The sequence below is a fragment of the Mobula hypostoma genome, chromosome 4, assembly GCF_963921235.1.
Source record: "Mobula hypostoma chromosome 4, sMobHyp1.1, whole genome shotgun sequence".
NCBI classification, from domain to species: domain Eukaryota; kingdom Metazoa; phylum Chordata; class Chondrichthyes; order Myliobatiformes; family Myliobatidae; genus Mobula; species Mobula hypostoma.
In genome coordinates, this window is record NC_086100.1 from 170,780,645 (window position 1) to 170,798,207 (window position 17,563).

The 17,563-nt window shown below is 43.7% G+C and overlaps 1 protein-coding gene across 2 annotated transcripts in view; it reads left to right on the top strand.

The window, feature by feature from the left end:
* The window catches only part of pstpip2 (proline-serine-threonine phosphatase interacting protein 2), a 143,139-nt gene that overhangs the window by 32,902 nt on the left and 92,674 nt on the right, over positions 1 to 17,563 (top strand). For both annotated transcript variants that reach the window (XM_063046994.1, XM_063046993.1), the window contains exon 2: positions 10,671 to 10,771. In XM_063046994.1, coding sequence (XP_062903064.1) covers positions 10,671 to 10,771 — 101 coding nt within the window. The remainder of the gene's footprint in view (positions 1 to 10,670; positions 10,772 to 17,563) is intronic.

The following is a 17,563-nucleotide window of genomic DNA, read 5'->3' on the forward strand; positions in this document are numbered from 1 at the left end:
CACTCCCTAGGCCTTATTGTTATTTTGTAAGGTGCTCCATTACTGATTTAATAACTGATTCCAGCATTTCCCCTCCTGCTGATATTCCTGTTTTCTATCTCCCTCTGATTTTAATAAGTGGCAATACATTTGCTCCCTTCCCAATCAGTGAAATCTGTATAATCTCTTTGGAAGATGTGCTTCCTCCATCTTCCAGCCCTATGATGCAGGTCACTGGATCCTGGGAATTTATTGCCTTTTGGTCTCATTAATTTCTCCAATATTTTTTTAAACTATTGCTTTTATCTTTGAACTTTTTTATTCTAGACCAGTAGTTTTCCACTATATGCCACTTGTCTCATATCTGTCAAAGTAGTTTCCCAATCTTCCTAAGCCAACGTGCCCCATGCCTTCATAGTTAACTTTATTTGGATTTAAAACCAAAGTTTCGGACCAGATTAAAATCACTCTAATGTTTACATAAAACACCACTGCATTATGATTACATTTCCCAAAAAAAACTATCAAACTGTCAGTTAATCCTTGGGAGGATCTGAAGATAGCGAGTTCTCTTGTTGGTTTGTTAAGATACGAAGTGACTTAGGAATGAGTCCCTTACATATCCAGTGGGGTTTCCTTCCACAGTATTGTTGTTCTCTGCTTCCTGCTGCTTGTTCAGTTTCCTATTTGCCTTTAATTTCATGAGCTTGACCTCTACCTAATGTTATCTTTTTGAGAAATTTCATTGGATACCTTCTGAAAATTCATGTAAATAACATCTGTAGATATCTCTTTGTCCATTAGACCTAAAGATCATAAGACCTAGGAGCAGAATTAAGCATTTAAGCAAATGTCTAGTCCACCATTCGATCATGGCTAATTTATTTCTCTCAACCCCATTCTCCTACCTTCTTGCTGTAATTTTTGACACCCTCACTAATCGAGAAACTATCAATCTCTGCTTTAAATATACCCAACGGCTTGGCCCCCACAGCTGTCTGAGACAAGGAATTTAACAGATTCACCACCCTGTGGCAAAAGAAATCCCTCCTCATCTCTGTTCTAAAGGGACATCCCTCTAGTCTTAGACTCCCCCACAATAGGGATTCATTTCCACACGATCTAGGCCTTATTGGATAGCTTTCAATGAGATTTGCCTCCCTCATTCTTCTAAACTCCCTCACCAAAGTCATGAGCTGGCCTTTGTCCTTACTTACACTGCTGAAATAAGTTCCATTGGAAATCCAGTGATTTGACTTGAATGTTGTCCAACTGTACTTAGCTTTAGATCATTCGTTACATGGAATGTATTTTTAAAATGCTTCAAATGCATTGAAGAACAACAAGGGCAAACGTCCAACTTGGGGTTGGGAATCTTGCCTTTGAACCCATCTGTGCAGGCACCTATGCCCCTCACGAGTTTCCACTTCCTATCCCATTTTGCATCATGTTTTTCTATTCCTCTTTCTGTCATGCAAGTTCCTTTGTTTAAACGAAAAGCAAGTTTTCTCAATCACATCCTATCCCAGCACATTCTGGGCTCTTATTTCCTTCAGCGATTTATTTCAAAATGTTTGTCTTGTGGCCTCTCACATCTGGATATTTTCCTCCAATTCTTTGTAACCACTGGTATCCAAAGTACATCTATTATCAAAGAATGTATAAATTATACAACCTTGAGATTTGTCTGCTTACAGGCAGCCACAAAGCAAGAGACCCGAAGAACCTGATTTTTTAAAAAAAAAGGGCCAATACCACTGTGCAGAGAAAGTGGGGAGAAAAGCACAATCACGCGAACAGTAGAAATGCGTGACAATGTTCCGAAGCAGACCGAGTCCTGAGATCCACTCCCTGGAGCAGCCAGACTAGGCCCAGGCCTTGGTCGTAGTACCACAGTAGCTGGAGCAGAGATCTTTGAATCTTTGAATTCTTTGTGACCATTGATATTCATGGAATTTTAATTTTCCGTCGTATCCTGGTCTTTCAAAATAAACATGCCTTTTCCATGCTGTCATTTCTTTACCCAGTCTGTTGTTTGTTGCCTGATTTTAGATGCCCTGTTACTTATAATAAGTCAGGTGATCAAGTGTGCTGTTTGAAGTTTCTCAAAAGCTTTTAAAATATAAAATGCATAACATCTGCTATGTTCCCTTTGTGTACCCTTTTCATAACCACTTCTGGAAAAATGAATTTTCTGTTTAGTTTTATATCCTGTAATGCTGGTAAATGACTTAAAAAAAAAATGTTAAGCTGGATTCAGCATTGGACAGCCAAAGCAACACACACAAAATGCTAGAGGAACTCAGCAGGTCAGGTAATGGGAATGAATAGACAGTCAACATATCGGGCCGAGACCCTTCTTCAGGACTAGAAAGGAAGGAGGGAGAAACTGGAATAAAAAGGAGGGAGGGGAAGGGACGAAAGATAGCAAGAAGGTATTGGGTGAAGATAGGTGGCTAGGGCTGGAGAGGAAGGAATCTGATGGGAGAGGAGAAAGGGAAAGAGGAGGAGACCCAGGGGGACGTGATAGGCAGGTGAGAATAGGTAAGAGGTCAGAGTGGGGAATCAAAAAAGAGGTGAGGGGAGGGAAATGTTTTTTTTAAACCAGAAGGAGAAATTAATATTCATGCCATCAGGTTGGAGGCTACCCAGATGGAAAATAAGGTGTTGCTCCTCCACCCTGAGGGTGGCCTCATCTTGGCACAAGAGGAGGCCATGGACTGGCATGTTGGAACACGAATAGGAATTGTAATCGAAATGCTTGGCCTCTGGAAAGTTCTACTTTTGGTGGGTGGAACGGAAGTGCTCGACGAAGCAATCCCCAAATTTATGACGGTTCTCACCAATGTGGGTGTGTGGCGTGTGGCCAAGTGGCTGGGGCATTGGACTGGCGATCTGAAGGTCGTGAGTTCGAGCCCCAGCCGGTGCAGCGTGTCGTGTCCTTGAGCAAGGCACTTAACCACACACTGCTCCAGTCCACCCAGCTGAGAATGGGTACTGGCAAAATGCTGGGGGTTAACCTTGTGATAGACTGGTGTCCTGTCCGGGGGGGAGTCTCGTACTCTCAGTCGCTTCACGCCACGGAAACTGGCATAAGCACCAGCCTGATGAGCCTGTAAGGCTCGGGACAGTCTTTTAACTTCACCAGTGTGGAGGGACTACATTGGGAGCACCAGGCACCATGGACCACTCTAGCAGATTTGCAGATGAAGGGCTGCCTCACCTGGAAGGTCTGTTTCAGGCCCTGAATGGAGCTGAGGAAGGAGGTGAATGGACAGGTGTAGCACTCTAGCTGCACCTGCCCGTCCCTCCACCTCCCTCACTTCCGTGTTTTGATAAAATGCTGAACAGAAGTTGTGTGTTTGTGAAATGCAGATGTACTGTAGCAGCATACCACTGACTTTCCCATTCTCCTTCCTTTCATTTGATCATATTGGAGTGATTTTGCACCTGATCGCGAGCCATGTGTTGGACTTGCCCTGAATTAGCAAAGAGTCTGAGGAGCAAGATCTCTATAATTTCCAGTGGCAGGGAGAGAGGATGGAAGATGGTGTGGATGAGTGTGTGGTGAGAATAATGGTGCAGTGTTGCTGCACTGAGATTTCTGGGGCAGGACTCCTGCGAGAGGGTGGGTTGTACCTCAGTGGACTGGAGATCAGTGGTGGCATAATAGCGAAGGGGTTAGTGCAGTCACTTTACACCAACAATGAGGCAGTTAGCTCAAGTGCTTTACGGCGATGGTGATCACCGATTTAGGGTTCGATTCCTGCTGCTCCCCATAAGGAGTTTGTACTTTCTCTCTGTGACTGTGTGGGATCGCTCCCATGTTCTAAAGTTTAGGATTAGGGTGAGTCAATTTAGTGCTGGAAGCATGGCCACACTTGTGAGTGGCCCCCAGCTGATTTGATTTGAGGTGAACGACGCATTTCATTGTATGCTTTGATGTGCATGTGGCAGATACAGCTAATCCTTATCCTGGCAGAGTAAGTTTAAACCAATTCAGACAGCACAGCTGGTGGAGGTGCTGCCTCACCTCTCAGGCAACCTGATCCCAACCTCGAGTGACTCGTTTATGGGGCTTGCATCTTCTCCCTGTGGATGCAGGGTTTCTCCAGTGTGCTGGTAGGTTAATGGCCCAATATAAATTGCCCCTAGTGTGTAGGTGAGTGGCAGTCTTTGGAGGGGGTTGATGGGTAAGTGGGGAAAATAAAATGGTTAGGGTAGGGTAAGATTAGTGTAAAAACGGGTGCTTGATGGTCGGGTGTTGATTCGACGGGCAGAAGGGTGTTTCCATGCCGTTCGTCTCCATAATTCTAGTCAAAAGTAAATTTTATCAAAGTATGTATATGTCACCATATACGACCTTGTGATTCATTTTCTTGCAGGCATTCACAGAAAGATAAAGAAATACAACAGAATTTATGAAAAACAACACATAAACAACCAATGTGCAAGAAAAACCCGAATAAAAAAATATTGAGAACATGAGTTGTGGAGTAGGCGTGGAATCAGTGCAGAGGTTTGGACAGTGAAGTTACCCATGCCAGTTCAAGAGCCAGCCTGTTGGTTGTAGGGTAATAACTGTTCCTGAACCTGGTGGTGTAGGACCCAAGGCTCCTGTACTTCCTGTTGATGATAGCAGCGAGATGTGGACGGTGGGGGTCACTGATGTACATGTGCTCAGTGGTGGGGAGGGCTTTGCCTGTGATGGACCGGGAGTTTCTGCGTCCACCACCTTCTGTAGACTTCACTCTTTCTTGGCATTGGTGTTTCTTTACCAAATCAGCCAATCAATGGGTTTGGGAAGTAGCACTGATGAGGGAAAAGGTAAACAAACTAGAAATCAATATACCTGGCAAAGGAAATACAATTTTAGACAGGACCAGTCTAAAAGCAAGTGCTAAGAGGATTCAGAGGTTTGCAAACTACGTGGGAGAGCTAGAAGTGAAAGTGGCTGTGTAAGGGTCAGGGTTTGGGTTTCGATACTGAGACAATGAAGGAAAAAAAGCAGCTGAGCTGGATACTAACTATTCCTACATACAATTTACTCACTAATCATTTAGGGCAGCAATGAAGGTCCTCCATGGTGGTGTTCAGGGCTTCCTTCATCATGTCAGTAGCTTCCTCTCGGTTTTCACTACTGTCAATCGTACAAGTCCCAAGTGGAGACACAGGAACACTCAGATGTGGAAGGATTCTTCATTGCTGTTTCCGTAACAAATTTGTTTGAGCGGTCAGGGTTGTTAGTGCTGAGCTGAACCCCTGAGACTGGAGGACCGATGCACCATTCTTGGTGTGGCCTCATACCCTTTGACCTGTTTGGCATGGGTGACCCTACCAAGCATAAGGCCCTGACTCCAGCCAACATAGCTCTCTGGGTCATTGAGGCACACAAGCCTCCAAGCCATGACAAGGTTGTGGTCCTCTTGGAGGGGATACAAGCTCTTCAGTAAATAAAGGGAAAGATGGGGCGTCACTGAACTATCTAAAGGCTGTCAACTAGTGGGAAAAATATCCAAGAACAGACCTGTACAGAAACATGACCCCAATATAAAAAGCAGAGCGGAGGGATATTTTCCCCCTAGAATATTTAAAACCCTATGAGAAAAGATGCATTGGTGAATTCAGTTCAGGCTAAATGAAGCAAGTGTTAGTAAGGGCCATTTAGGGAACAGTGATCGTGGTATGATAACTTTTAGAGCAGAAAAGGGAGTGAAAATAGACCACTCGAGATAGTCAGATGGAGAAGGGCTAATTCCATTGGGGTAAGAACAGACCCTATCTGGGTGCATTAGAACCCAAGCTTGGGAGCAAAATACTCTTAACTGAACAGTGGAAGGCTTTAAAGGTTGAGATGGTTTGTGAATAGGTTAAATTTTAATATCACTGGCATATGTCATGAAATTTGGTAACTTTATGGCAGCAGTACAATAAAATACATGATAAATATAGGGGAAAAACCTGAATTACAGTAAGTGTATATTTATGTCTATTAAATAGTTAATTTAAAATAAGTAATGCAAAATAATAGAAATAAAAAAGTAATGAGGTAGTGTTCATGGGTTCAATACCCATTCAGAAATTAGACAGTCAATAGTTTAGTTGCTCTATCACTAGCAAGAAAGGGAGAGTTGATTAAAATCAAAGTCAGTGGATGATGCTTATATGTGTGTGTATCTACCCTATTTGACCACATATACAGAGAGAGAGAGAGAAAAGAGAAGAAAAAAAGAAGGGGAGAAGAGAGAGGAAGAGAGATGAAATTGAGTAACAGGGTGTATAAGTGGCTATCCCTAAAGTCATCGGCCAGTCCAGATGGAGTGCATCTTGGCGCCTGGTGGAAACTGGAGTTGAGTTACTAACCATAACCTTCTAAATATCTGTAGATCCAGTATTAAGATGTGTCTTTAAAAATGAATGTAAGGATAGACCAAGCAACACCAGCTAATCAGTCTAATTTCAGTGGTGGGGAAACTTTTAGATAGCATTAGATGATAGTTGTCACCTAAGTTAGTGTGGATACACTGAGCGAACTGGCCAGTCAGAATTATACAGCACAGATAAAAGCCTCACTCATCCTTGTTAACAATGGTGTCAAACAGGGCTAGTCTCATTCGTCTGTCTGTGACCCAAGTCCTGACTCGTTAAAGGCAAATTCAGTTTAATTAGTTTCATAACTTTTTTTTAAATGCGGGGGATGTGATCGATATGATGCATGGACAGACTCCCAAAACGGCATTGTTAAAATACTGTGCAGCGGCCTGTATTCAAGATCAAATCTGATTGGTCAAAAGAATGTTAAATATGTTTAAGTGACAGGAATAGCATAGTAGTGAACAGTTGTTTTTGTTTTAGACAAGAGGGAAGTCTACAATAGTCTCTCCCAGGGATTGGTTCCATTGTGTTTTTTAATTATCAAGAAGGTAGTAATAGAATTCAAGTGGAAGTATTTAGATTGGTGAAGTGAACAAAAGTGGCAGATGAAATTCGGCACAGAGTAATGTTGTGTTATGAATTGGGAAGAGGCAATTTAAACCAGAGTGTGCAATTCTAGCAGGGTAGAGAAACAGAGAGATCTGGGTTATATGTGCAAAATGATTAAGACAAAAAGCAATGGGTGTATATATATAAAATGACTTCTAGTTTACTGCTTTTAAGTGCAAGACATTTGTTTTGCACTGTGTTTGACCAAAGACCTCACACTTCGTCTCCCTGCACACTTACAGCTCAGCTGGCTGTTCAGAACATTTGTTCTAACTTCATTCAGAGCTGTGTGTTACTGGGTGGTCAGCTGCTCAGTTTTAGACCTGTAGCAGCCAATCTGTCACCAGTAGAGTAAGTAGATTAGATAAACACAGAAAGCAGCTAAGACTATAAGATATAGGAGCAGAATTAGGCCATTTTGCCAATTGAGTCTGCTCCACCATTTCGTCATGGCTGGTCCATTTCCCTCTCAGCCCCAATATCCTGCCTTCTCCCTGTACACCTTCGTGTCCTGACTAATCAGAATCTATCAACCTCTGCCTTAAATATACCCACTAACAGCCTCTGCAGCTGCCCATGGCAACAAATTCCACAGATTCACAGTACAGGCCTAGAGCCATCAAACACTGCTTGTATGATAAGCCTTTCAATCCCAGAATCATTTTCATGAACCTCCTTTGAACTCTCTCCAATGTCAGCACATTCATTTTTAGGCAAACAACAGGAATTCTGCAGATGCTGGAAATTCAAGCAACACACATCAAAGTTGCTGGTGAACGCAGCAGGCCAGGCAGCATCTCTAGGAAGAGGCGCAGTCGACGTTTCAGGCCGAGACCCTTCGTCAGGACTAGTAGTCCTGACGAAGGGTCTCGGCCTGAAACGTCGACTGCGCCTCTTCCTATAGATGCTGCCTGGCCTGCTGCGTTCACCAGCAACTTTGATGTGTGTTACATTCATTTTTAGATAAGGGGCCTAAAACTGCTCGCAATACTTCAAGTGAGGCCTCACCAGTGCCTTATAAAGCCTCAACATTACATCCTTGCTTTTATATTCTACTCCTCTCAAAATGAATGCTAACATCACATTATCCTTCCTCACCACTGACTCGACCTGCAAATTCAGCTTTAGGGAATCCTGCAGGAGGGCTCCCAAGTCCCTTAGCACCTCAGAGTTTTCTCTCCATTTAGAAAATAATCTACCCTTTTATTTCTTCTACCAAAGTACATGACCATACACTTCCTGATACTGTAATCAGTCTGCCTCTTTGCCCATTCTCCTATTTTGTTAGAAACAAGAGAAAATCTACAGATGCTGGAAATCCGAGCAACGCTCTCAAAGTGCTGGGCCGAAACATTGATTGTACTTTTTTCCATAGATGCTGCCTGGCCTGCTGAGTTCCTCCAGCATTTTGTGTGTGTTGCTCCTATTTTGTTTAAGTCTTTCTGTAGCCTCTACGTGCTCAAAACTACCTGCCCCTCTGCCTAACTCTGTATCATCCGCAAATTTGGCCACAAAGCCATCAATTCCGCTATCCAAACCATTGACATATAACATAAAAGGAAGTGGTCCCAACACAAACCCTTGTGGAAAACCAGTAGTAACTGGCAGCCAACCAGAAAAGGCTCCCTTTATTCCTACTCTTTGTCCTCAGCCAATGATCTACCCATGCTAGTATCTTTCCTGTAACACCATGGGCTGAAGACTTGTTAAACAGCCTTATGTGAGGCACCTTGTCAAAGGCCTTCTGAAAATCCACAACATCCACAGATTCTCTTTTGTCTATCCTGTTTGTTATTTCTTCAAAGAATTCCAACAGATGTGTCAGGCAAGATGTTTTTTAAGGTAACCATGCTGACTGTGGCCTGTTTTATCACATGGCCCCAAGTACCCGGAAACCACATCGTTAACAACAACTCCAATATCTTCGCAACCACTGGGGTCAGACTAACTGGCCAGTAGTTTCCTTTCTTCTGCCTTTCTCCCTTCTTGAAGAGTGGTGAGACATTTGTAATTTTCCAGTCCTTTTGAACCATGCCTGAATCCACTGATACTTGAAAGATTATTTCTAATGCCTCCACAATCTTATCAGCCACCTCTTTCAGAACCCTGAGGTGTAGACCATCTGGTCCAGGTGACTTATCTACCTTCAGAACTTGCAGCATCCCAAGCACCTTCCACCTTGTATGACAACTTCATGCACTTCAGCCCCCTGACACTCTCGAACTTCTGGTACACTGCTAGTGTCTTCCACAGTGAAGACTGATGCAAAGTACTTAATCTGTTCGTCCACCATTTCCTTATCCTCCATTCCTACCTCACCAGCGTTGTTTCCAGTGGACTGATATCCACACTTGCCTCTCTTTTACACTTTATGTATCTAAAGAAACTTTTGGTATCCTCTTTAATATTATTGGCAAGCTTACCGTCATATTCCATCTTTTTCTTCTTTATGACTTTTTTAGTTACTTTCTGCTGGTTTTTAAAAGCTTCCTAATTCTCTAATTTCCCAGTAATATTTGCTGTATTATATGCCCTTTCTTTTGGCTTTGATTTCCCTTGTCAGCCTTGGTTGCATCATCTTGCCTTTAGAATAATACTCCTTCTTTGAGATGTATCTATGCTTTCCGAATTGCTGCCAGAAATTCCAGCCAGTGCTGCTCCGCTGTCATCCCTGCTAGTGTTCCCTTCCAATTTATTTTGGCCAGCTGCTCTCTCTGTAATACTGATACATCTGACTTTAGCTTCTCCTTCTCAAATTGCAGGGTGAATTATACCATAACATGGTCACTGGCTCCTAAGGGTTCCTTTACCTTAGGCCCTCTAATGAATTCTGGTTCATTGGACAACACTCAATCCAGAATTGCCTTTCTCCTCCAGGTCTCAACCACGAGATGTTCTAAGCAGCAATCAAGTAGGCATTCTATGTATTCCCCCTTTTGGGATCTAGCGCCAACTTGATTTTCCTAATCTACCTCCATATAGGAATCCCCTACGATGATCGTAACATTGCCCTTTTGACATGCATTTTTTAAAATCTTCCATTATAATCGTATCCCATAGCTTGGCTACTGTTTGGAGGTATAAATCCCATCAGGATCATTTTACCCTTGCAGTTCCTTAGCTCTACTCACAACGATTCTACATCTTCTGAACCTATTCCACCTCTTTCTAATGATTTGATTTTATTTCTTAAGAACAGAGCCACCCCACAGAAGAGATCCTGGTGATCCAGAAATCTAATGCCCCGGTCCCTGCACTAGTTCCTCAGCCCACATTCATCTGCCGAGCCATCCTATTCTCACCCTCACTGACAGGCATCAATTCAGAGATTGCTACTTTGGGGATCCTGCTTTTCAGCTTTCTACCTCGCTCCCTAAAATCTCTCTTCAGGACCACCTCACCTTTCCTACCTATGTCTTTAGTGCCAATATGTACCATGATTTCCGGTGCTCACCCTCCCCCTTTAGAATGCCATGGGCCCTGGCACCGGGGAGGCAACATATTCTGTCTGGGTGTCTCTAAACAGTGTGTTTGATCACAACACTGGGATCACTGATGTGTGATGGCCGTGCAGCTGTAACATAAAGGGAATGATAGTTTGGAGGAATGATTACAGTTTGAGTGTTTCAATAGATTTATCTTTAAAATGCTATCCCTTGTAAAGAGCTTTCCCCCGTTCCAATTGTTCATTTCTCTTCTGCTTCCAGAGTACAGACATAACCAGCACGGTTGGCTATGACAATCTGATTCAGCACATGAACGATGGGCGGAAAACCTGCAAAGAGTTGGAGGATTTCATCAAACAGAGGTGGGACTGTCTTCGTGTATTTGGGTTGTGGGTTTGAGGACGCTTTTAAAAAAGGAGCAGGGAGTACAGAGGAGTGGGAAAAGGAAGAATGTAATAGCCTGCTTGCTTGTGCCTGACTTTCACCAGCATTTATCTCAATAGGCGTCTTCAATGGTGGCTATGACTTGGTTGAGGCCCTTATTAATCAATGTCACACAATATTCATAAACTGCTAATAACTTTTCAGCAGTGGTAAAACCTGTTGAGAGGAAACTCTGCTGCAGTATGGCATCAATGTGTCTATGACTAGATATTATCATCGTGACTCTGGAGTCCGACTTGAAGATCTTGTCACACCAGTCAGCAGTGTTCCTTACTTCTGAATGACACCGGCATCTTAGGATTTATATTCAATGAAGCAAGGAAAACTTAGAAACATGAGAAAATCTGCAGATGCTGGAAATCCACAGCAAGACACACACGTACAATGCTGGAGGAACTCAGCAGGTCAGGCAGCATCTATAGAAAAGTGTAAACATTGTGATGAAGGGTCTCTGCCTGAAACATAGACTATTCACTCTTTTCCATAGATGGTGCCTGGCCCAAGGAAAGCCCAGACAAGCTTTAATAAACACTTTCAATAGTAGGAGGGTTCTTGGTCCCTTAAATAAGAACCATAAAACTTAGAAGCAGAATTTGTCTATTCGTCCCATGGGGTCTGCTCCATCATTCTATCACGGTGATTTATTGTCCATCTCAACCCCATTCTCCTTCCTGCTTCCCGTAAACCTTTGACACCCAATGACTGGCCTCCACAGCCTTCTGGCTAAAGAAATTCCCTCTCATCTCTGTTTGGAAAGGATGCTCATGTGCCTTCTGGTCCTAGACTCTCCCAAGACATTCCGTTTATTTCAATGGGTAGTAAGGCATCACTAATTTAAAATCCTACAAGGGTTGGTAAACTTCTTAATGGAAAGAGTGGTTACAGTGTGGAGGGCTCACAAGTATTTTAGTAACTGTGAAGCAGTGATATCTTGAAGTAGTGAAAGGTGTTGATGCCAACACATTGCATTATTTAACACTGGAATATTAGAATGTGTTATTTAACCGGAGCGAGATGGGGAGCAACAGCAGGCCATTGGGGTCACCGGAGAAATGTTTTGGAGATAAACTTTCTTCGTTATCAGAGCTAGCTTTTTTATAAGTTGAAGATAAAGAAGCCACCTTTATCTTTAACTCTCTTGCTGGGGTGTATTGCAGTTCATTTTTTACCCATCAGCATGCACTTTCAGTATGTGATGACCTGTAGCTTGGTGCCTTGTTTCTGCTGAGTCGGGTTTTTATTTCCGTGAACGATCTGCTGGAGGAACTCAGCGGATCAGAGAGCATCTGTTTGGTGGGATGGGTGGGGAAGGGGGACCTCAAGTCCTGGTACAGGGTTCCAACCCAAAATGTTGACAGTTTCCTTCCATCCTCAGAATGTTGCCTGACCTGTTGAGTTTCCCCAGTAGACTGTTGCTTCAGATTCCAGCATTGGCAAGTCTCTCGTGTTTCAGTTCTTATTTTTTTTACATTTGTCAGGGGATCAACAATTATTGTTCGTCCCACATTGTCCTTGTTCTCAGTGGCGTGAGTGGCCATTTCCAAGGGTGGGGTTGAAAAAGAGAGAAAAAAATAGAGGATGGCAACAGGCCCTTCAGCCCATTGAATCTGTGCTGTCCAATTACACACTTGTGACCAATTAGTCTACTCACCCTTGCGTCTTTGGACAGTGTGAGAAATCTGGAGTACCATGCAGTCACCGGGAGAATGCCTCACAGACAACAGCAGGAAGTGAACACTGATTGCTAACCGCTACACTACAGTGCTGCTCCCATCATTGTTTGGAATCTCTTAAAGGCCCAGAATGGGTAAGAATGACAAATTCCCTTCCATGAAGGACGATAGTAAACCACTTAAGTTTTTATGACAACAATAAACAAGGAACTCGGTGGGTCAGTGGAGGCTGTCCGATGGGCCACATTACCATCATTTCATTTTCCTGACACAGAGGTGAAACGCTGTTATTAAAATATGCATAATCTGTCCAGTTGACTGGTTATGATTCACAATACCCACTGCTACATTACTTCAGTATCACTTGTTGAGATAAGGCCTGCACCATTTCTGACGCATTGTTAATGTGGTCAGCTGTTTCAAGATTTGATAAGTCTGGGTTTTCACTAGCCATCTTTCTGAATAATCTTGTTGTTCCCGGGGATGGGAGAGCTAGCTGTTGAAGCTATTCCATAAATGAAGAGCATCGAATCGAAGTAAAGAGGTAATGCTGAACATTAACACTTCATTGTCAAGGCTGCCCCTGAAACGTTACTTCAACTGTATTTTAGAAAGGGTGTTAGAGGATTGAAGAAGGTACAAGAGATCTGTCAAAAAGTAAAGCTAGAATGAAAGTTAATCAAAGGGAGGGGTTCACTTTTTACTACAATAAATAATCTTGTGGGGATTTTGAAAAAGTTTGTAAAATGAAAGAATTTGACGGTCATTTACAAGGAAACTAAATTAGGCTGGTGAGCGAGAAGCTTGTCAGATATGGTGTGCAGGTGTGTTTTGTTTTCATTGGGTTGTGGGTATTACTGGTATGAGCAGGAAGCAGTTCTTATCCCTTGCTAATACCCATTGAGAAGGTGGTGGTGCTCTCCTCTGGTCAACGTGCTGCCATAATGTTGGGTAGGGATTTCCAGGATTTAGCCTAGTAAAAGACGAAGGAACAGAGATTTATTTCCAATTCAGAACATTACGCAGTATTCTGACTGTCTGCATCACCGTCTGGTATGGGGAGGGGGTGGGTGGGGTCTACCGTACAGGATCAAAGTAAACTGCAGAGAACTCTAAATTTAGTCAGCTCCATCATGGGTACTAGCTTCCATAACATCCAAGACATCTTCAAGGAGCGGTGCCTCAGAAAAGCAGCTTCCATCATCAAGGACTCCCACCTCCCAGGACATACCCTCTTCTCATTGTTACCATCAGATAGGAGGTACAGAAGCCTGAAAGCCCACATTCAGCGATTCAGGAACAGCTTCCTTCCCTCTGCAATCCAATTTCTAAATGGACGTTGAACCCATGAACACTAACCCACTACCTGACGAAGGGTCTCGGCCTGAAACGTCGACTGCGCCTCTTCCTATAGATGCTGCTTGGCCTGCTGCGTTCACCAGCAACTTTGATGTGTGTTACTTTCTTTTAAATTTGTTTTTATACTACTTGCCCTAATTCAATTATTTAATCATATTAAGGCATCTGTTAGTCTTGCCAGACTATTGATCTGCGCCTGGAAAGTCTTCACTCTCCAGGGCGCAGGCCTGGGCAAGGTTGTATGGAAGACCAGCAGTTGCCCATGCTGCAAGACTCCCCTCTCCATGACGCCAGTGTTGTCCACGGGAAGGGCATTAGGACCCATACAGCTTGGCACCAGTGTTGTCGCAGAGCAATGTGTGATTAAGTGCCTTGCTCAAGGACACAACACGTTCCCTCAGCTGGGGCTCAAACTCACGATCTTCAGGTCGCTAGTCCAATGCCTTAACCACTTGGCCATGTGCCCACACTCAATTATTTAATATGCATATATATATTTACTGTATTTCAGATTTTCTATATTTATGATGTATTGCATTGTACTGCTTCTGCGAAGTTAACAAATTTCATGACATATGCCAATGATATTGAACCTGATCCTGATTATTGGAGGGAACAAGCAGGTGTATCATGAACCTGTTGCCTGTGCCCTTGGAGCAGAATTTCCAACCTGTGGTCCACGGGTCCTTGCTTGATGGTATGGGTCCATGGCACACAAAAGGTTGGGAGCCCCTGGTTTAGAGAATGCAGACACTGAAGGTGCTGCCAAAGTTGCCAGGGCTTGTAACATTCCGCAACTGTGCAGCGGTGACAGAGGAGAGGCACGTTTAGACTAACTCACTCAAAATGCTGGAGGAACTCAGCAGGTCAGGCAGCAACTATGAAAAAGAGTTGACAGTTGGCATTTCAGGCTGGGATCCTTCATCAGCACTGGAAAGAAAGCTGGAAGATGCTGGAATAAAAAGGTGGGGAGGGGGAAGGAGAGGAAAATAAAAGGTGATAGGTGAAACCAGGTGGGTGGGAAAGGTATCCATCTTTGAGGCCTTTCTCAGCGTGGAGGGGCAGCACCTTGTATTCCTTCTAGGTAGCCTCCAACCTGATGACATGAACTTGGATTTCTCCTTCCAGTATCTTTTTTCCCTCTTCTCTTCCCTCTTCTTCTAGTCCCTACTCTGGCCTCTTACCTCTTTTTTCCTCACCTTCCCTTCACTTCCCCGGTGCCCCTTCTCCTTCCTTTTCTCCCATGGTCCACACTCCTCTCCTGTCAGAATCCCTCTTCTTCAGCCCTTCACCTTTCCCATCCACTTGGCTTCACCCGTCACCTTCTAGCTTGACCCCCTTCCCATCCCCCCCCCACCTTTTTATTCTGGCGTCTTCCCCTTCCTTTCCGGTCCTGAATTCGGGTTTTTGATGGAAACATCAACTCTTTACTCATTTCCATAGATGCTGCCTGACCTGCTGATTTCCTCCAGCATTTCGTATGTGTTGCTTTGGATTTCCAGCACCTGTGGAATCCCTTGTATTTGTAGAGTGTTTAGAGTTGTGGATGGGATACTTGACAAGCTGGCTCTGTTACTCTGGCTGGTGTCAGCGTTGTTAGAGCTGCACTTACTGAGGCAAATAAAGAATACTCCACCTGTGTCCTGTCGGTGGTGGACTTGTGTCTTGTGAATGGTGGAAAGGATTTTGGGTGTCTGGAAGTAAAACACTCAGTGAAGGATACCTGCCCCCGACTTGCTTTTGTAATCACAGTCTCTTAAATGGCTGATTTAGTTGTTTCTGGTTGTGAATGGACCTCGGGATGTTGAGAGTGGGGGACTTGTCATGGCGAAGCTGTTGAACATCAGAGTTGGTTAGACCATCTCTTTTTGAATGGTTCATCACCTGGCACTCGTGTGAGGCTAAAGGCTGATTTATAGTTGTGCGTCAAATGGAAGCTGTAACCTACGCAAGTGGCCTACGTGCGTTGTGAGCATTTATACTTGTGCATTGGTGTGTCTCCATCGCTCTGCAATTCGGGCACGTCGTGCGTGCGCACACACTGGCCCGTGCAAGGCTTCATGGTCATGGTGGTCTTTCTCGGGCTAAACAGGATTAAAGCGAGCGTCTTTTTTCGTAAAAACGAAATGTGTCCTCCATAATTTCGGAGGTCTGTAAAGCTTTATGGAAAGCATTGCAGCCAGAGTTCCTTCCCTGCCCTTCAGTCGGCCAATGGGAAGCTATTGCAGTGTAGGAGGAAATGCGATGCTACCAGGCGGACCAATCACAGTTTTGTGGTCTGTGTTGCTGCAACGTGTAGTTACGTTTTGGGAGAGGTGCGCGTCAGGCTACGGCGTAGGGATCCGCGTAGGGTTCGCGGTGACGCCGTACTTACGGCGTTGAGTTGACGCAGAAGTATAAATCAGCCTTAACCCTACTTGTCACTTATCTATCTCTACTTGTCACTTTATTGTCACAGACTGCTTCATTTTCTGAGCAGCTGCAAATGCAATATCTCCACTCCTGGCCATGTGATGGAAAAGCTGTATAATAGCACACGTGAACAATAATTTGTCACTTTGCTGACTAGGCAGTAATTAACCAGACTGGCTTTGTCTTGCTTTTTGTGAATAGGACATAACCTGAGCACTCTACGTTACTGGGTTGATGCCAGTGTTGTAACAGTACTGAAATAGCATAGTCAGTGATACAGCTAGCTCAGGAATGCAAGTGTTCAGTATTACAGCTAGGGTGTCGTCAACTTCCAAAGACATGCTCTCAGCTGTTTCTTTCACAAGGAGTTGGTTAAAGACCGATGTGAGTGGTGGTAAGTTCTTAGGCTAACATAGTTGGATCATCCACTTTGCACCTTTACTTAAGCAAATGCTTCCTCATTGCATAAGAAATGAAAATAATAGGAGAAAGCCAATTGGTGCTTGGAACCCACTCATCCATTTATTGAGATCCAATCCTGGCCTCAACACTACTTCCCTGCACTCTCCAAATTCCATTTGAATCGTTTGTAGTTCAAATATCTGTTAACTCCATCTTGAATATATTCAATGCCTCTATAACCATTCACGCTCTGGAGTAGAGAATTCTAAAGATTCATTATCCTCAGAGAGCGGAAAAGTCCTCCTCAACACCACCTCAGCTGATGACCTCAAGTCTAGCTTGAGCTCACACTACCTCTTGTCAGTCCCTCTCAGAATCTTATAAAGTTTGATTAAGTTTCCCTCTCAGTTTTCTAAGCTCCACTGAATATTGGCCCAACCAGCTCAAGCTTTCTTCAAATGGTATCTCAAGAATTAACCTAGTGAACCTTCCCAACGGTGCCTCCAATGCAAGGACGTTCTTCCTTAAATATGGAATTCAAAGATGCAATATTGCAGATATGATGCATAAGGACTTCCCTGCTTTGATACTCCATGTCTATTCCAGTAAAGACCAAGGTTCAATTAGCCTTCCTAATTATTTGTCACAGCTCCTGCATTCCATGATCCACAACTCCAGACTCCTTTGTACCACAACAGTTTTTGTCACATTGCACTTAAATAATTTTCTTTCTCACACTTTGCTCCAAAGTGGATGATCTTGCATTTTTGCTACATTGTGTACCACCTACCATCTTCTTGCCTACTCACTAAGCTTATTGATATATCTTTGCAGATTCTTTGTTCTTCTTACAACTCGCTAACC